At 39.6% G+C, this 21150-nt stretch overlaps 1 protein-coding gene across 5 annotated transcripts in view; it reads right to left on the bottom strand.

Annotated features, from left to right (window-relative positions):
• bltp3b (bridge-like lipid transfer protein family member 3B) overlaps positions 1-21150 on the bottom strand; it is a 148895-nt gene that overhangs the window by 103521 nt on the left and 24224 nt on the right. For all 5 annotated transcript variants that reach the window (XM_087999554.1, XM_087999555.1, XM_043713654.2 and 2 more), the window contains exon 2: positions 10735-10897. In XM_087999554.1, the coding sequence (XP_087855680.1) occupies positions 10735-10897 (163 nt within the window). The remainder of the gene's footprint in view (positions 1-10734; positions 10898-21150) is intronic.

Here is a 21150-nt window from a genome sequence, read left to right as displayed (position 1 = left end):
ATGTGGCATGTTCACATCACAAAGATTAACGACCTGAATGATGCTAAAAGCAGGTAAAGGTGATTATGACATCAGCTTTGGCAAACAAATTTTTAGGTTCTCAAAAGGTTGTCATAATGGGATATTACTAAACTGGAGATACTTCTGAAAAATATATTCTGTTGAAGGTATTTTTCTTGCAGTCAGAATACTTTGACATTCTTGCAATTCAAAGAAAAATTAATAAACTTACATTGGATTCTGATTGGCAAAGATATTGCCATAGACAATGCAAACATAAATTACAGTAGTCAATTAACTGCCAAGGTTTCTTTAACTTTTTAAAAGAAAGCAGATTGAGTCAGATTGGTCTAGACATTGCTCTCAGCAATGAACCAGAGAATTGTTGTCACCTATTTTGTTGCATTCAAACACGTTCTTGCACGTTTCTTCTGTCTGCAAAGAAACTGGGTCCTATGTACTAATTCCAGCTTCCAGTACATACAAATTCACCACTCTGCGAGCTTGACTGACAATCCTAAATTAGTTATCAGAAAATTCTTTGTACAGTCAAGATGATGTCGAAAATGCTGTCCAATTACAAAATCACAACTAATGTGTTGAACACTGCATTCAGCATTTTATGTGTGGACTGGTTGAGCACGATCAGTATTCCACTAGTTGCAAACAACCGAAGGGATATATGTTTGAGGTGATCCTCCAATCTTCTGGTAGATATGGCCTATAAACCAAACATCTCATCAGCACTGAAATTCATATGCCACATGACTCAGTTGTGAGATGGGCACGTTTTTTTTTGCAGTAGAGAAGCATCCTCTGAAGGTTGAGCATCACTCATGTTGCTACTGCATTGTAGCAACATGAGGAAACTAGCTTCATTTCGCAGTTGTATTCATTTATTAAGTGAAAATATGCCATGAGGAGGAGATTAGGTTTCATTCCATCATACATTTCTCACTGAATCCTACAACAGTGTGGCATGGTTCCCATGGCAATAATTTGGGCATTCATGGTGCTGATCAAATTGAACTCAATTTTCATTGAATATTGATTCACACAATGGTGATGGGTCAGGATGGCCAGAATGTTTTGCTGAAATGCAGATATTTCAAGTCCATTACGACTCTTCTTTGGGACAGAACGTTGTTGAAAAAAAAACAGCTGCAATGCAAGCTGGAGGAATAGTTCCTATTTTTGCACTTAGGTACTTTATAGCCTTCAGCGCTGATCACTGAATTCAATAACTTCAGAGCATGACCACTGTCCTCTGTTTTGATCAACTCCCTGTGTCTTTTTTGCATAGGTTCACTCACAGGAAACAATATTTTCGACTGTACACACTTCGCATTTATACCCACTTTGTATCTATATCATACCTTGTACTCTGGGAATCCTCACAATCTGTTATTCTTGCTCCTCCTTCCCACTTCTCAGTGGCATATAAACAATTTCCCAGCTCACTTCAGTTCCCTAGAGTCGTCACTGGATTCAAAACATCAACTCCATTTGGCTTGTTTCAAGTATAGCAAACCTTCTAAGTTTTCCAACACTGCTTTTATTACAGATCTCCAGCATCTGTACTAATTTATTTTTCTTGCTAGCAAACTACTGTTGTGAGGGAAAAGGACAGGGCTTCACCACTGGTCTGGTGCAAAACATTGTGCTGAACACATATCAACAATACACTGAAGAATGCAATGTTCAATCTATTTCTTACAGGAAAGTAGGCGAGTACACTGAATTTTAAAAAAAATTATTGTATTTAACTATTTCGCTTTCACAATGGCTCAGCAAATAGACAAATGACTAGATCAGAAAAATTGATCAAGGTAAGTGACCACTTCATGCAGAGTTACTTGAGCTTAGTAGGGATGCAACTACTTGACCTAATGGCTTATTTGAGTGAAGGATCGCATCTCAACTTGATCCCCGTTCAGTAGCTCAAGTATATGTGAGCACTCTGGTATAACTAAGCTTTAATGTTTTCTCTCACAGCTGAGCCTCCTACTAAAATAACCTTCAAGGATTATCACAAACCTAAAATATCAAATTAAGTGTGTGTTGTGAAAGTGCATTTCATAGAACTAACTGGGAGTCAAGTACAAAACAGAACAGGAAAAAAAAACATGCAGTTTAATTCACCCTGAGGAGGTCAATGCTTCCACCTTTTTAATTGAAATTGCTCAGCTCACTTGAATGTAATATTAAGCATCTACTTCTATATTTGCTGTATAATCTTTCTAAAATAGCCACACCTTGCACCAAGAAGAACCAAATTATCTGGTTTGTCCTGTAATACATTACACCGGTTAAGAAACCTATTGTGTTTCATAACAATCAAGACTGGAAGTTCTGACTGATATTGATTACAACTGAGTTAAAAGTGAGGAAACATCTATTCCTATTCAAACTCGTATCATTTGAGAAATTCAAAACAGAACATAACCTGACATGGATTTTACAAGTATGACTCTAATTATATGGATCACTTTCCACTAAACCTATTTAATTACGTCATGCAGTAATGCCGATAAGTTATGAATAGAAGTGGTATCAACCCTATCTGTTGTTGAGAGTCAATTTGGTTTATCTTGTACGGAAAAAATCTAAAGCTATTCTTCTTTCACAGTTCCAGTAAAACAGGAAAAGATTATCAGTAGCTGTTCAGCACGTTCCATGCTGAGACGACTGTAGATTTCCTTGTACAATCAAAACATAATGGGAAGTACATAAATAATTAATGTACTTAATTAATTAATTAATCCTTCAAGAAGAAAACGGAAATAGAGAGGTTTAGGGAAGGTATCCCAGAGTTTAGGGCTGAGGCAAGACTACGGATGTCACAGCAATTAAAAACAAAGCCACAACTGGCTCATATGAGAGCTCATTTGAGAGTTGGGGGATTGAAGTTGATTTTAATATCACTACATGCTGAAAGAGTATGATTTATATTTTTTTAAAAATCAGCATATTTTAAAAATACAAAAAATGCTCATTTGTATGCCCATTTTCAAATGTACCCCTTCTGCTAACCTTAAATATGTCATTTTAACCTATAATAAGGTGCAAAGTGTTTCAGCTACTGGAAACATGACATAAAAACCAAATATGGACCCTTTCCCAGTCAGCCATCATCTGTGAAGACAGTAGCAGCTAATATTTTGGGCACACATCTTTCAGAAAACAAGTTTTGTGGAACATACTTATTTTCAATGTTCTTCAATCTATGAGAAGTGGTCCAGAGTTTACTATTTTTATTCTGTTGGCTTACTTTAATCTCCTAATTCATCATTTATCTAGGCCTTCCATTTCAAATACCAATCTCCAAACAAACCAACAGTTTTCTCCAAGTTCTCTGCGAATCTCACTCATGTTAATTCCAAATTTATTTCTAATTTTAAAAATTAAATCAAGTTCAGGTGAACAGCAGCGAAGTGAGATTGCAGCAGATAGTCCTTCTGTAGAATCAACACTGACAATCATGACAGGCTAAATTGCAGACAGAAAGTTATATCCTGGCACAGTTATTAATATCATCTTACTGCTCATTTTTTTATAATTTTAAAAAGGACATACTAATGGTCAAGATCAAAGCAATGGCATTACAAGGTTAGGGTATCTACATTTTATCTACACTATCATGTGGTTGTTCAGTGTTGCTAATAACGTGAATTATGTTACATAGGCTTTTTAGTCTAACAACTCCATGTTGGCATTTCAGCCTCCTGCTATCTTTCTTTACTGAAGTCCATCATTGCAGCTGTCTATTCCCATCTCCCTCAAATCTCCTTTTAATCATTTCTAGATCTATTTTGACAGAGAGTTGAGTCTGTACACAGATTTATTTAAAAAGGTTACCAAAAGTGGAGCAAAATTAGCTACTGACATGCTGATGTTAACAGACTTGCTGGCTTATCAGAGGACACCATTGTGTTTTGAGAGGAAGCACTGAGCACTGGATTGAAGGTGGCACAGGAAGAAATATAACTTCCAATTTTCACAGATATCCATTTCTTTCTCCCAGAGTCCGAAAATTATCCTTTTTCGCCTTTTCCACATTTCTTCTCTTCCTGCCAGGACCAGGTGCAATTGGCTTTTTTCCCAGGAAATTTCTATGCATTTTTTCAATGCTATTTTCTTCTGTCAATGTCTCTTCCCAAGACCTTAAGACCAGCTGCTAAATCAGCTCACTGTTACTGACCATGTATTTCTTAAACTCATTTCTTTAGAGGCTTTGTAAGATTTATACCTCTTTTGTTCACAACCTCCTGCTTCTGGAATTTTCTTCTAAGCAACACAGGGCTTCATTTCAGTTTAGAGTCTGCTATTAACTGCATCTTTATTGTTATGGGCCTTTCTTTTCTGAATGAAGGTAAGATTTTTACTTAAGTACAGAGGGGGAAAGAGATAAAGTTGGTAAGATTTCTAGTCCCTCTCTCTTAGGGTTAAGTCAACACCTTCACATATATCCCCACAGATGGCATGCTAATCATCTAGCTGAAATCCCAACTTATTGAACAAATTACTTTCGGATTTTTTTTTTAAACTGTCAGTCTTTTGATTTGACTTATTTATTGTCACATGTATATTGTTTCAAAATAGTGAAAGTGTTATATAGTGACACCACACACCAGTGCCATCTCAAAACACAAAAATATACCGAAACAGAAAATATAAAAGGCAGAAAAAAGAAGAGATCAAGGAGTGTCTGACCTTACAGGCCTTCTTGTTAAGTGCATAGTCATGGGCCTGGTGGCCAGGCACGAGTCCCCTTCACTGTGCCGCCTTTGCTGGAAAGAAAGTCACCACTCTTTGACACCATCTTGCCTCCACTGAAGCTCTTGCCAGACTTTGCCAATACCAACACCAATATCACCAACCCAAACGTGACTCCACTGCTGCCGTAAGTCTGCTTTGGGGACCCTTGCCAGTGCAGCTGCTACTGATCCTGCCAAGTCTCTTACTGGGCCCAAACTCACCTCCGTCTGCATGAATCTGCGCTAGACCCAGATGTTGCTGGGAACCCAAACTCACCTCCACAGCAGCAGCCATGAGTCAGTGCTAGGACTGCCTCAATGACACAGATGTCACCACCATGAATCCATGCTATTGCAGTCTTCATACAACTGAAAACAAAAGATGATTTTCCTCAACTTTAGAGCCTAAGGTCCCAATTAATTACATTAAATTATGAACCTCACAGTGCAATTATGGAGGTGTTTCCACTTGCATCTCACCATTTATACATCAATAATGCCAATCACGATTCGAAAACTGCAACACTGAATTAAGGATTTCTTTTAAATCCAAGGTGTGTATCTTTCTTTATTTTGAGTCAAAATCAGATGACACAAAATTCCATTTGCATCAAAGTTATCAGCCATTTTTGCTGGCTGAATAGCAAGAATCATCGAACAAGCTCATGATTAGTCAAATTTCTACACTAGTTCATCCAGTTGAGTGGAACCAGCAAAGGAATAAAGCCAAAATCCTTTGTGAAAGAGATGCTTGCACATCACAAACAAGCCAGTGTCTTCCATCAGGGGTCCTGCGATTACATCAACCAGAGAGCTAAACACATTCAATTATGAAATAATGGACAAGACACAATTGTATTTTGAGATTTCCCTGTGAAGCAAAGTGCAAAGAGTGAATATGGCAAAACCAATGAAAAGGTTAAAAATATTATTGATTGAAGAGAAGGTGAAGTTAATAGAATGAGTAGAAAACCAGGGCATGTAGCAGAAAGTCAGTATCAAGAAAGAATGGGGAGAATCTGCCATCAAAAAGAAAGGAAAACATCTTGGAACAATTTAATAAATAGATAGTCTCCCTATTTAATGTTGTGATGACAAGGGGGACTGTATAGCAGACATTCGAAAATAAAGTAACAGACTTCTTCTGATGTTAAAACAGTATTTCTCAAGACTAAAACCCTCCTCTGCCTTTTTCCAAGACCAAATCATAATACCATCACAGTGTCAGAAATGCACTGAGCTTATAAGCTGTACTGCAGAGTGAAATTGCAACAAAAGAAATGAAACATGACAGTTTTACTATTTTCATCGGCATTCACCACATTAGGGTGGTATTTCATCCACTGCAGCAAGAGATCAATGGGTAAAATTTTAAATCGTCACTTCAAATAATTTATGGGTACATTGGGTTATATAAATGTATTCAGATAGCTCACAAGCCTCCCTGACTATTAAGAAGCACTGAATAACTGATATGTAAGGCAAATAAACCAATTACAATATATTTGAAAATTATATTTGGTTGTTATGCCTACATCACAAAATTATCTAAAGCTTCATGATACTTGGCAACACAAACTTCTGAAAAAACACTATAATTCACTGGACGTATCTCAAAAAAGGAATAAATATTAGGAGTCATCGGAATTTTAGCTCAAAATTCTTATTATGTATGTTCAGCAAGTTTATTTCATCATTTGATATCATCTGAAGATACATTACTAAGCAGCACTATACAGGACTTCAAAATTCTGGAAACCTTATTGATACATTTGCAAACAAAAGTTGTATATAAAATTGTTTCACTGATTATACTGATTTAAATAAAAATAAAGATAATGGTATTCTTTCAAAACTATTATTAGTTATTTGGCAACCATTGCTTAGACACAAGAGAAAAACAGAATGGGATCCAACACATCCAAAGTCCACTTAACATTTCATTTCCAAGAATCACACCACTGTGCAGCAATTTAATTCTGAAAGCATTTCAGATGTGAATTTGGACATTGCCAAGTTTTCAAGTGTTTTCTTTTCTAAAAAAAAGTCTTGAAATTTCCCAATCCTTTGATGTTGGGAGTAGGTACCACTGAAAACAGGGCAGCCTTATTGGGACAGCTCTGAGGCAAAGTCCCACCACTACAAACATTTCCCATGGAGAGGCAGATAGGTAGATTTACTGCCTTACCACTTACCAATTGTAAAGAAGCTGCTGCAAAAAATTTAGAGACTGCAATCACAGTGGAGTAGTCTCCCCCTGGCAGGGCAGAGGATAACTGGAACTGGAATCTGCAAAACCGAAAGATGGGGACACCGAGAAGAATGGTTGCACTCATGGCTCAATTAACCCACTAAAAGAATTTCCTCTCCATCTCAAGAGCATAACAGCTTCTGCCATAAAACTATTACATGTACAACTGTGACAGCACCATGCAGAGGAGCCCTTGCAGTTTTCCAACCTTTCTCTGAAACACTCACAACATCTCTGTTAAGCTAAGGCAAACATTTTAGACAATAGACAATATGTGCAGGAGTAGGCCATTTGCCTTTCGAGCCTGCACCACCATTCAATATGATCATGGCTGATCATCCTTAATCAGTATCCTGTTCCTGTGTTATCTCCATAACCCTTGATTCCACTATCCTTGAGAGCTCTATCCAACTCTTTCTTAAATGAATCCAGAGACTGGGCCTCCACTGCCCTCTGGGGCAGAGCATTCCACACAGCCACCACTCTCTGGGTGAAGAAGGTTCTCCTCATCTCTGCCCTAAATGGTCTACCCCGTATTTTTAAGTTGTGTCCTCTGGTTCGGCACTCACCCATCAGTGGAAACATGTTTCCTGCCTCCAGAGTGTCCAATCCTTTAATAATCTTATATGTCTCAATCAGATCCCCTCTTAGTCTTCTAAAGTCAAGGGTATACAAGCCCAGTCGCTCCAGTCTTTCAGCGTAAGTAGTCCCGCCATTCCAGGAATTGACCTCGTGAACCTACGCTGCACTCCCTCAATAGCCAGAATGTCTTTCTTCAAATTTGGAGACCAAAACTGCACACAATACTCCAGGTGTGGTCTCACCAGGGCCTTGTACAGCTGCAGAAGAACATCTTTGCTTCTATACTCAATCCCTCTTGTTATGAAGGCCAGCATGCTATTAGCCTTCTTCACTACCTGCTGTACCTGCATGTTTACCTTCATTGAGAGAAAGTGAGGGCTGTAGATGCTGGAGATCAGAGATCAGAGCTGAAAATGTGTTGCTGGAAAAGCGCAGCAGGTCAGGCAGCATCCAACCCGAAAAGTCGATTCTCCTGTTCCTTACACCGGAGGGTGATGCTGCCTGACCTGCTGCGCTTTTCCAGCAACACATTTTCAGCTGTTTACCTTCATTGACTGGTGTACAAGTCTTAGTAATCCTCTGTTGTTCTTTAAAAGCTTCCCAGTCCTCTGTTTTCCCACTTATCTTTGCTATGTTATACTTTTTCTCTTTTAACTTTATATGTTTCTTAACTTCCCTCGTCAGCCATGGCCACCCATGCCTCCTCCTAGAATCTTTCTTCCTTTTTGGAATGAACTGATCCTGCAGCTTCTGTATTATACACAGAAATATCTGCCATTGTTCCTCCACGGTCATCCCTGCTAAGGTATTGCACCATTGAACTTTGGCCAGCTCCTACCTCATAGCTCCATAGTTCCCTTTATTCAACAGAAGTACGGTCACTTCCGATTGTACCCTCTCCCTCTCAAATTGCAGACTGAAGCTTATTGTATTATGGTCACTACTTCCCAATTGCTCCTTCACTTCGAGGTCCCTGATCAATTCTGGTTTGTTACACAATACCAGATCCAGAATTGCCTTCTCCTTGGTAGGCACCAGCTGTTCTAAGAATCCATCTCGGAGGCACTCCACAAAGTCTCTTTCTTGAGATCCAATACCATCCTTGATTCTCCCAGTCTACCTGCATGTTGAAATCCCCCATAACAGCTGTAGTAACATCTTTGCGACAGGCCAATTTCAGCTCCTGATTCAACTTACATCCGACATCCAGACTACTGTTTGGGGGCCTGTAGATAACTCCCAAGAGGGTCTTTTTACCCTTAGAATTTCTCAGTTCTATCCATACTGACTCTACATCCCCTGATTCTAGGTTCCCCCGCGCAAGGGACTGAATATCATCCCTTACCAACATGGCCACCCCACCCCCTCTGCCCGTCGGTCTGTCCTTAGGATAGCACGTGTAGCCTTGAATATTCATTTCCCAGGCCCTGTCCACTTGAAGCCACTACTCAGTTATCCCCACAATATTGTATCTGCCAATTTCCAAAAGAGCCTCAAGCTCATCAATCTTATTTCTAATGCTTCGTGCATTCATATATAGTATTTTTAATTTGTTACTGCCCTCACCATTCCCATCAACTCCTATTTCACTCGACCTTACAGCATGATTCCTTTTTGAGTTTCCTGCTTCACTGATACAGTTGTCTTTCTTGACTTCCCTTGTTCTAACTTTCCCTTCAATTTCCTTCTTAAAACATCCAGTTTGTCCCCCTCCCCCCGCTACTTAGTTTAAACGTAGCTGTGTTGCAGTAGCAAACCAGCCAGCCAAAATGCTGGTCCCCAACCTATTAAGTGGCAAAGCGTCTCTCTTGTAAAATTTATGAATTACATTTAGTGGAAGTCAAGTGTCTACATTCTTTGGTATAAGGTAAAACAAAATTGTGTGAATGGCTGGTTCCAGCCATTAAACTGACCACAAACCTAGGATCAATTGTTCACTTTGGGAGATTTGATCAATTGCACACCATTTGCACACCTTCATGAACAGCTTACAACTTAAGCGCATTCTTTTGGGCACAAGGATACAATATGTAGGTTTTAAAAATAGTATGAATAGTTTTCTAATTTACTAAGAAACTGAAAATTTTATAAAAGAATAAGCAAATAGTCATGCATATTTTTGAAATGTTTTCAATAATTTAAAATTGGGTTACATGCTGGTGAATTCTAACTGTCACTAAAATGCTGTTTTGTGATAAATGCATTTTCATTTGTTTTAATCAAACTGCACCCGGTTTCTTAAATAGTTATAATAAATCTATTTAATCTATCAATTTAAAATAAATTGATTTTTGGAAAAAGCTCTCCTGACTGCCACGGTTCACGGCAAATCTGCAGCATTACATACAAAGGAGTTTGAGCACAAACAAAATTAAAATAGGCATTACTCAAAAGTGATACAATACACATCCAAAGATATAGGACTAGATCAGTTTAGGATATCTGGTCAGTATGGACGAGTCAGACCAAAGGTTCTGCTTATGCTGTATAACTATGACTGGGGGAAACTGAGAACTGCAGATGCTGGAGATCAGAGCTGAAAAATGTGTTGCTGGAAAAGTGCAGCAGGTCAGGCAGCATCAAAAAAGCAGGAGAATCGACGTTTTGGGCATAAGCCCTTCTTCAGGAAACTATGACTGTACAAGTAACTCTGTTTACATAGTATATCCAACCCAGTGTTTCACGTGGTATCCCTATTTTTAGAAAAGCAATAAAAGTTCAACTAAAAATATATAAGACAATAACAGAAATTTTCTTTACCCCTAGACTTGTTTACCAAATGCTATAAATTCTTTCAGATTCTAGAAAATTAGAGCTATGGCATCTCTAAACATTTAATTTGCATGATGATCAAGTGAAAGTAATCAGATCAGCCATTGTCTTATCAAATACTGGAGAAGGCTCAGGAGCCAATTGGCCTACTCATGCTTTTAGTTTTTATGTTGCAGCATCCTTTAAAGTTATTGTCACCATTTTTATGAAACAGAACTTACAAGGGACATACATAGTTTATCACAGACTTGCTGTGCTTTCAGATTGGTAATGTTCTCATATCATTTTCATCTCATGGCCACTATTTATTTCTAGTTCCCTTTCCAGTGTAGCATGTGCACTTGTGGAACTGATTCTAATTCTGATTCTTACCCGAATTGCAGCTTTGTTGCAGAACACTCTGGTGATGGCCAACCAGGTGGGCAGGTCCAGCATGTTTTGCAATACTTCTTCATCAAGCTCCAAGTTGGTCAGCTGACCTTCACCTTTCAGAGTACTCAAATTAATTTTATCTGGTGACAGATTCTTGGTGAACCTAAAAAACAGAAAAAGCAGAGGTAATACACTGGCTGTCTATTGCGCTGGTTTTGACTCAATGTTACTACAGCTTTTAATCTATTTGTTGTGGCTTTTTCCTACCAGGTTGATTCCCAGCAACAAGGTAAAAACAATGACTGCAGAGGCTGGAAACCAGATTCTGGATCAGTGGTGCTGGAAGAGCACAGCAGTTCAGGCAGCATCCAAGGAGCTTTGAAATCGACATTTCGGGCAAAAGCCCTTCATCAGGAATAAAGGCAGTGAGCCTGAAGCGTGGAGAGATAAGCTAGAGAGTGTGGGGGTGGGGAGAAAGTAGCATAGAGTACAATGGGTGAGTGGGGGAGGGGATGAAGGTGATAGGTCAGGGAGGAGAGGGTGGAGTGGATAGGTGGAAAAGGACATAGGCAGGTAAGACAAGTCCGGACAAGTCATGGGGACAGTGCTGAGCTGGAAGTTTGGAACTAGGGTGAGGTGGGGGAAGGGGAAATGAGGAAACTGTTGAAGTCCACATTGATGCCCTGGGGTTGAAGTGTTCCGAGGCGGAAGATGAGGCGTTCTTCCTCCAGGCGTCAGGTGGTGAGGGACCGGCGGTGAAGGAGGCCCAGGACCTCCATGTCCTCGGTAGAGTGGGAGGGGGAGTTGAAATGTTGGGCCACGGGGCAGTGTGGTTAATTGGTGCGGGTGTCCCGGAGATGTTCCCTAAACTGCTCTGCTAGGAGGCGCCCAGTGTCCCCAATGTAGAGGAGACCGCATCGGGAGCAACGGATACAATAAATGATATTTGTGGATGTGCAAGTAAAAGTTTGATGGATGTGGAAAGCTCCTTTAGGGCCTTGGATAGAGGTGAGGGAGGAGGTGTGGGCGCAGGTTTTACAGTTCCTGCGGTGGCAGGGGAAAGTGCCAGGATGGGAGGGTGGGTTGAAGGGGGGCATGGACCTGACCAGGTAGTCACGGAGGGAACGGTCTTTGCGGAAGGCGGAAAGGGGTGGGGAGGGAAATATATTCCTGATGGTGGGGTCTGTTTGGAGGTGGTGGAAATGTCGGCGGATGATTTGGTTTATGCGAAGGTTGGTAGGGTGGAAGGTGAGCACCAGGGGCATTCTGTCCTTGTTACGGTTGGACGGGTGGGGTCTGAGGGGGAAGGTGCGGGGACGTGTATGAGATCGTTGGAGGGCATCTTTAACCACGTGGGAAGGGAAATTGCGGTCTCTAAAGAAGGAGGCCATCTGGTGTGTTCTGTGGTGGAACTGGTCCTCCTGGGAGCAGATACGGCGGAGGCGGAGGAATTGGGAATACGGGATGGCATTTTTGCAAGAGGTAGGGTGGGAAGAGGTGTAATCCAGGTAGCTGTGGGAGTCGGTGGGTTTGTAAAAAATGTCAGTGTCAAGTCGGTCGTCATTAATGGAGATGGAGAGGTCCAGGAAGGGGAGGGAGGTGTCAGAGATGGTCCAGGTAAATTTAAGGTCAGGGTGGAATGTGTTGGTGAAGTTGATGAATTGCTCAACCTCCCCGCGGGAGCATGAGGTGACGCCAATGCAGTCATCAATGTAGCGGAGGAAGAGGTGGGGAGTGGTGCCGGTGTAATTACGGAAGATCAACTGCTCTACGAAGCCAACAATCTGTACTGTCATCCCCTCCCTCACTCACCCATTGTACTCTATGCTACTTTCTCCCCACTCCCACCCTCCTCTAGCTTATCTCTCCATGCTTCAGGCTCTCTGCCTTTATTCCTGATGAAGGGCTTTTGCCTGAAATGTTGATTTTGAAGCTCCTTGGATGCTGCCTGAACTGCTGTGCTCTTCCAGCACCACTAATCCAGAATCTGATTCCCTGCAACTGCAGAGCTGTAAAAGAAATCATTTTATTAAGAGCTTCCATCTCGCTGATGGGACTCCAGGCCAATGTTCTGAACATTGTACTAATTTTGACAGCTGTGGCAAATTTCACCACAGCAGCTAAGACAATCCATTATCTATTCCAAGTAAAACAACTCAAGAGAAACTAAAAATAAACGAATTTGCCCCATAACCCAATCTTAACAGATAACAAAAAAAAAATTCTAGGATCCAGACATCCACAAAAAAAAATCAATTTTTCTGTGGCCCAGATCCTATTTGTGCAGCAAGTTTCATTGAAATCCAGGCATCAGTTTTTGAGATACCTGTATATTGTTCATATAAAAATAGACTAATGAACAAAGGTACTGGAACAGAGAATACAAGATAATAGAGGCATAACTTATACAGTATTCATAACTGGAAACACTCAAAAATTAGTGAGTAGGTATATTTCAGAATGGAAAATACGCAAGTTTAGGAGAGGCAGGGCATAGTGGTAATGTCCCTAGAATAGTAATTCAGAATCCCAGGCTCATGTTTTCTGAACAGTTTGAATCCCAACATGGCAGATGGTAAAATGTGAATTCAATACAATTTTGAAGTGTAAAGCTGATCTAATGGCAACCATGTAACCATTGTCATAAAAACTCATCTGATTCATGAACATCTTTCAGGCAAAGAAGTTTGCCACCCTTATCTTGTCTATATGGCATGTGATCCCAGATCCTCAGCAATGTGGTTGATTCTTAACTGCCCTTTAAGCAATTATGAATTAGAAAGAAATATTAGCCTAATCAATGATACCCACATCCCAAAAACAAATGAACAAAATTTAACTGCCTCAACATTTTTTAGAAAGTAATGAATTAAAACAAAAGTTGAACTTCCAAAAAGAAAATCTGCAATCAGACATTGGAATTAATTTGATTGTCTACAGTTAGGTCTTGTGGTCTTCAAATCCTAATAAAGTAGCAACTTCTACAGAAAAAGTGATCAATACATTACTAATAAAACAGAAGGAACCAAAAACGTTTACATGTATTGGGAAGAAACATGATGCATGTGAAGAACAGTATTCTTTCCAAGAGTTTAACAGGTGCATGAAAAGAATCTCCTCAAATTTGGCAGGAAAAACTAATCTTGTATTTTAACTGTAAAATGTTGAAATGAATTAGTGTTTCACATAAAAGTTGGATTTGAAAATAAAAGAGAGAACTTTAAAATCAAAGGAAAAAAGGGAAGAAGTTTCCTCTACTCATATGCACATTTGCAGAGACCAAATGCACAATGGAAGGTGCACTTTAGGATACCTGGACACATGAATCTATGCAGGAATTGCCTGGAAAGTTCTAAATTTTCGATGGGCAATTTCCACTCTGCCCAGTACCCTGTGTGAATGCCTCCAACTGAGATGAAGAATTATGTAGATCTGTATGATTTGCCTGAATTGTTAATCTGGAAAATGTTTAACTGTTTCAAACCTGGTAACTTAACCCATCTGCCAAGCACTCACAACCTCTCCTCACCTCCAACTCAACCACATCCCCTGAATGGAATTAACTACCCTAGATTTGATTTAACTGATCATGACCCGAACAGAATTCCTATCTATCCAATTCCTATCAACCACCCGTTCATTCACATATCCTAAAATAATGGACCTTGAAATACTCACCAGACTGTGGAAGCTCATAATTTGAAGAAAGCCCCAGTTCTCTCTTCTCCTGAATCTACTCCGCTGTAATGGAGACCCCAAGAAATGCTGAACACTTTTTTGGAAATTCAGAAGAAATGTACAAATACATAAGTGCTGAGCACACAAAACTGCTGCCACTCAAGATTCAGACAATTAATAACCATTTAATGAAAAGCATACTTTTTACATCAAACAATTGATAGTATCAAGTTGTATACAAATATGCATGCCATGAACTGCAACTGTGAAGAGAAGATCAGAAATTCAAAGCTTTTTATACACACAAGTTTCCTGAAGTTATGGTGTTCTAATTTAAAAAGTAAATCGAGTATGTTGTAAACTATGCTTCAAGGCAGGTATTTTATATTAGAAACTGGACCATTTTGGATTTGTTTCATTAATAGTCTAGTTTTGAAGTGATCTCATTTTCATTTTAGAGAACATGCTTTTCCCTTGAGTGTTGTTTTAGAGCATCTTAAATACACCATTCTTTTCTCTTCGATTTTTATCAATCCCATTTTAAACCCAAATGTGCCATTCGCAAATTGCTAAGGCAGTTGAAAAATTCAAGTTTTTAATACATTTTTCTTAATGATTGCATAGCAGATCCCACAGGTGGACACAGGTCATTAAGAATAGGATGTTCTTTTTTTATTCTCAGCTTGTCGCAGTTTCATGGGCTGGTTTACATCTTCTCTCAGGCAGGGTTGCAAACAAATTCTTCACTACTGGGAATGGAACTACTTTTAGGTGTTTCTTGTAACTGACGTTATTGAACAGCTGAGCAGGAAAGCAAACTATTTCAGAATCTCAACTTTGGTATGAAAATTGTTGAGATTTAAAAATAATCCACAGAACCTGAGGTCATAGATATTCTTTGTGTAAAAGGGGAAGAAATCACTTTAAACAAAAGTATCCTCTTGAATATACTTTTACGTTGGATAATTGAGACAGAGAGCGGTTGGTGCAAGCTCCACTTAAATACTTCAGGACATAACCCAGGCCGACGTTAAAAACGCTTTTTCAGTGATGACCTAACTTTAGAAAGGTAGACATTTGCTGATAATTGTGCAACATTTGTGCCAGTCAAAACTCTTCAAATATTGAATCAGTTGAGGCCAGCATGTAGCAAGGCCTGGACAATACTCAGGCCTGGGCTGCTAAATGGCAAGTAAAATGCATACCACCCAAGTGTTGGTCAACAATCATTTCCAGCAACAGACAATCTCAAAAGCTCCCCTTGATGTTTCATACCACTGCCATCTCAGAATCTCCTATCATCAAGATCCTGGCCTCACTGCTGACTAGGAACTTAACTGGGTTATCATGATGATAGAAAATATGGACCACTAATCTTAGAATTCTATCAGCTGTTTTAATACTAGAGAATTCCTGCGTCATAAATTCATAAAAATGCACAGCACGGAAACAGACCCTTCCGTCTAATTCATCCATGCCGACCATATATCCTAAATAAACCTAGTCCCACTTTCCAACATGTGGCCTATATCCCGCTAAACCCTTCCTATTCATATACCCATCCAGATGCCTTGAACCTGCCTCCATCACTTCCTCTGGTTGCTCAGTCCATACATGCACCGCCCTCTACATGAAAGAGTTGCCCCTCAGGTCCCTTTTAAATCTTTTCCCCTCACCCTAAACCAATGTCCTTAGTTCTGGACTCCCCCAACCAAGGGAAAATACCTTGTCTATTTATTCTATCTGTGCCCTTCATGATTTTATTAAACTTTAGCCTCCAACACTCCAGAAAAAAGAGCCCCAGCCTATTCAGCCTCTCCCTATCGCTTAACTCCTGGCAACATTTTTGTAAATCTTTTCTGAACCTTTTCAAGTTTCACAACATTCTTCCTATAGGAGTGACATCAGACCTGCACACAATATTCCAAAACTGGCCTAACCAATGTCCTGTACAGCCATAAATGATTGCCCCAATTCGCCCACCCCCCCCCCCCACCCGCCCCTCACCTTGTTCTCTGCCTTGTTCCTGCCCACCCTGACTGCTTGACTTGCTCCTTTTCCCAACTGTACCATTTTCAGACTGATCTTTTTTCCTCACTATCTTCAAGTCCCACCCCTGCTAGCTTACTAGTTTAAAACCTCCTGAGCAGCTCTAGTAAAGTTCCCTGTCAGTAAATTAGTCCCCTTCTGATTCAGGTGCAATCTGTCCTTCTTACACAGGTCACTTCTACCCCAGAAAAGATTCCCATGATGCAGAAATGTGAACCCTTCTCCCTTGCACCAGCTCCTCAGCCATGCATTCATCTCCTCTATCCTCCTGTTCTTACCCCCCCTTAGCTCACAGCAGCAGGAGGAATCCAGATATTACTACCGTTAAGGACCTCCTTTTTAAATTCCTGCCTAACTTCCCATATTTTCCATCCAGAATCTCATCCTTCTTCCTTCCTATGTCATTAGTTCCAATGTGTACAATGACCTCCTGCTGACCCCTCTCCCTTTGAGAATATTCTGCACTCCACATATCCTTGATCCTGGCACCATGGAGGCAACACACCATTCTGATTTCTCACTGTTGGCCACAGAAACATCTGTTTATGCCTCTGACTACAGTCCCCCATCACAATGGATCGTTTGGAACCTGACGCACCCCTCATTTCATTAGAGCCAGCCAGAAGCTTGGCTGTTTGTGCTACGTTCCCCTAAGAGTCCATCACCTCCTACATTTTCCAAAACTGCATACTTGTTTGAGACACGGATAGCCACAGGAGATTCATGCCTCCCTCTCATACCTTTCCTGGCAGTAACCCACCTACCTGACTGTATCTGCGATTTTTTTCTCCATTTCTTTAACTGCCATCTATCACACTGCCTTGCTCCTGTAAATTCCTCATTATCTCTAACTGCCTCTTGAACCAATCCATGTGATCTAATAGGATTTGCCACCAAGCACTCTTAGGGCAGACATAATCATCAATAACAATGGAAACTTTCCCTAATCTCCACATCCAACAGAAAGAGCACATCACTCTACTATAGGCCATCTTTGCATCTTAATTTAGAGACCCAGAAAATAGCAGTCTTACTGCTCAAAGAAACACTGCTCCAGGCTAACCTAGCACCCATGCTTGATATTTTTAAAATGTTATCAAGAGACAGATCTCAATAAAACATATGATCAAAAAAGAATCCACTCTACTCACTGTTTTAGATTTACAACAAAAAGAACAGTAAAGTTATGCACTTAGCTGCTCCTGTGCTTAGAGTTCTCCCACCAGGCTCCTCCAAGGTCAACTGTGAATTTTGTTGCTTGTTAAATTTTTTCTTATACACACTCCAATGTCCAGAGATACTTAATCTCATACAGCAAAGGCACTGGTTGTGCAGATTCACTGCTGTATCAAAACAGCAGTGTAGGTTTCTTTCTCATGTGAATCACTGACAATGTAGTCTCCACCTTTGTCAAAGATAGAAAAGGATTTTTAAAAAGGGACCAAAACACTGACTTAAAATGGCCATAGGGCTCACCTCACCAACACAGGCTAGCCAAATTTGATAAAACTGATGCGGATTTGACCAAAGGCAGGGTGAGCCCAATAGCAATTCTGACAGTCAGATCCCATAGGAATCATGGAAATGTCCTCATCTCTCATGTGTTTTGCATCATGAGAATCTTCACATGTTGGAAATGAAACATCAACTGCCATTACTAAAAGAGTTGGAATTAACAATGTAAAAAACTGAGCAAAGGCTTAAGGGGGGTCTCCTTCCCCCAGTAGGAAAAGGGTATAGTTGACAGCGCTAACTGGAAAGAAGCAGAGGACTTAGAACTTTAAATATAACTGCAACATTTGCAACTGCAATCAAAAAAATCAAATCAACCTTGACCTCAGGTTAAAACCTTATAATCAAAAGACACCTAAAAGCATTTTAAGTGTATATTCTTTCATCTTCCTTAGTATTGGTATATGCACATAAGGGGTGGGCAGGTGAGAGAGGTGATGACTGGTGATGTTCAATTTATTATTCATAAGCAGGCTGCTTTATTTCTTTTTTTAATTTTTCTTCTCAGGGTTAGCAGGTAATAAATTTGTTCTTTCTACAACTCAAGAAAACATGAAGATGGACTCTTGATTTTTTACAGTAAAAAGTTACAACATTTTATCTGGACAAACTTGTCTTGTGCCTACTAAGGCTGCTGAACAGAAGGCAACTGTTTTCACTCCTCATCTAGTTGTAGAAATATTGTTACAAAACAAAAAGGGTCAGAGATTGAGAATTCTACACTAATTCATCTCTTAACTGTACACAGACACAGCACAAGTCAGGACTGTCATGCTATCCTCTCCACTTGCCTAGATGAGTACCATTCAGAAAGCTTTGACACCATCCTGGATAAAGCAGCCTGCTTGATTGGTGCATATTCATCATTTTAAAAATCCACTCCCTTCACCACCAGGATGCAGTAGCATTAATTATGAACCACCTGTAAGATGCACAGCAGCAGCTGCCACATTTCTTTCCACAGCACATGCAACCCACAATCTCTACCATGTGGAACAACAATAGTGGGTATATAAGAACACAGTCATCTCCAACTTCCCCTCCAAGCCACAAAGCACCCTGACTTGGAACCATAATCAATTGCTGTCACTGCGTCAAAAGCCTAGAACTTAGACAATGCTGTTGACATTTCATCACTACATGGATTGTAACAGTTCAAGGAACCAGCTCACTAATCGCCTTCTATAAGAAAGTTAAGAGTTCAAATTGTAATCTTTCCAACAACACTGAAATCCCACTGTTAATTACAAAATTAAAATCAGAATCTAGTTATTCTCATGGTTTAGATGGAGATTCACAATGTACTAACTGAAAAATGACAGATATTTGTTAAAAGGCAATATCTGTCTAGAACTCAAAGCTCTGATGCAAGTCACTGTCAAAGTATTTAAAGGGGCTTGTATTAAAAATTGCACATGAATTTTTAGTTATCAAATGTTAATGATTTTGCATAAATTTGCTAAGAGTTTCAAGATTAGAACAAATTAGTGGAGGTAGTAGAAATACAATATGCTGCAAGCAAAATTAAACTGAAGTCAATTTGCCTAAATCAATGCAAGAACAGAAGCATCTTTGTTTGAAACCACAAGCAACATTTTATTACATTTATTTTCCTGCTTTATTCTGTACAGAAATGAAATTCACCTTTAGCACCCAACTGCTATTCAACTGAAGAAAATTAATCAATCATTCTTTTTAAAAGAAATCAAACATTACCAGTTTGCTTGCACAGTTCGACTGTGGACTCAAAATTGGCAGAGAATAAACCACATATTCAGGTTTTTAGCTAGTACCTATCCTAATGTCTCAGTCCCGTGAACCAATGAGAATCAATGATTATTTACATAGTACTGATAAAATTTCAAGCCAACCTTTAAACCTTTTTTTATTTACCCATTGGAACCTAAGTTTAATCCAAATTTGTTGTTTCCAATGTGGCCATTGGTAAGATAGCACTACATTCAAACAGCTGGGAACAGAATTAAGATGTATTTCTTGCTTTTTCTCTGACATGTAGCAGTGTTCACATTGTACACAACATTTCACACAAGTTAAATCTTTGAAGATGGTTTGTAAATTCAAATTAGCTCAATGGAAATTAACATTTTATGGTACAACACCAGATGGTATTATTTTCAATTAAGTCCCATCACCACTCCACAGCACTATTGTCCAAACTGGTCAGCAAGTAACAAGATATTAAACTGCTGTCACTAATGGCAATCAATAGAAAAAAACCTGGTAGAACAGTGAATATGGGAAAATCATGAACCAAGGTTCTAGCAAAACCTGTAAGGTAGAAATATGAACATTCACTTTTAGTGCTTATGCCTGCCAATGCCAGTAATTACTGAAATCAGTTGCTTTCGGTTTTGAACAAAGATCCTCATGACCTGATAATTGCCAACTATCACCTGACCGCTCGACTGAAAAGGAAAATAAACTTAATTGGCATTCAGTTACTTCTTCTAAATGTCCAACTAAAATTAAGAGGAGCACTGTGCAGCTTCATTATCTCCATTAATGTTCTACTGTTTTAATTATGTAATTCAACATCCTATTGACGATTGGTTATGTATTGTGGCACTTGTTCAGCTTTATCCTTGGCTAATTCAACACTTCATAAAATGTGTTGTCTATTTTCCTTCTTACGTGAAATATTTTGCGTATCTATTAAATTTCACTTTTTTATTTTGCCAATGTGCATACATTTTCCAACTGATCCTTTAACTTTGAGCTGTCTCATCCTATTGCACAGATTCCACGCCCACAGTTCTTTGAGCAACTCCTGGATGCAAGCCAACTGAACCAGGCAAATTTCTCTTGTGAGCAAAGCCAGCCCTCCCACTACTTCCTCTTAATTTTCACCTTATTGATTTATACAAGAGCTCAGACGACAATTACGTGATGGAAACTCTTTGCTTGTTAATGTATTGTATGTGCAGAACAAACCGTCACTTTGGAAATGCACACCTACAGATACTATCAGATATCCACCAATTCAGAGGACTGCTACCAGCACGGCACCAGCATTGAGTGCAAAGGTACCACAGGTGCTCATGCTGCCTTGCACAAGGTCAAGATCATCAACAATCAACCTTCATGGAATAATTTAGTTCTACAACTACTACTAGAGTACAACGTAAATGATGTGGTTTCTAAACTAACAGATGAAGA

The sequence above is a fragment of the Chiloscyllium plagiosum genome, unplaced genomic scaffold (assembly GCF_037043375.1).
Source record: "Chiloscyllium plagiosum isolate Xiang-an unplaced genomic scaffold, Cpla_swu_hap1 HiC_scaffold_23, whole genome shotgun sequence".
Taxonomy (NCBI): domain Eukaryota; kingdom Metazoa; phylum Chordata; class Chondrichthyes; order Orectolobiformes; family Hemiscylliidae; genus Chiloscyllium; species Chiloscyllium plagiosum.
The sequence above is the reverse complement of the archived record's forward strand: the minus strand, read 5'-3'. Positions and strand labels throughout refer to the sequence as shown.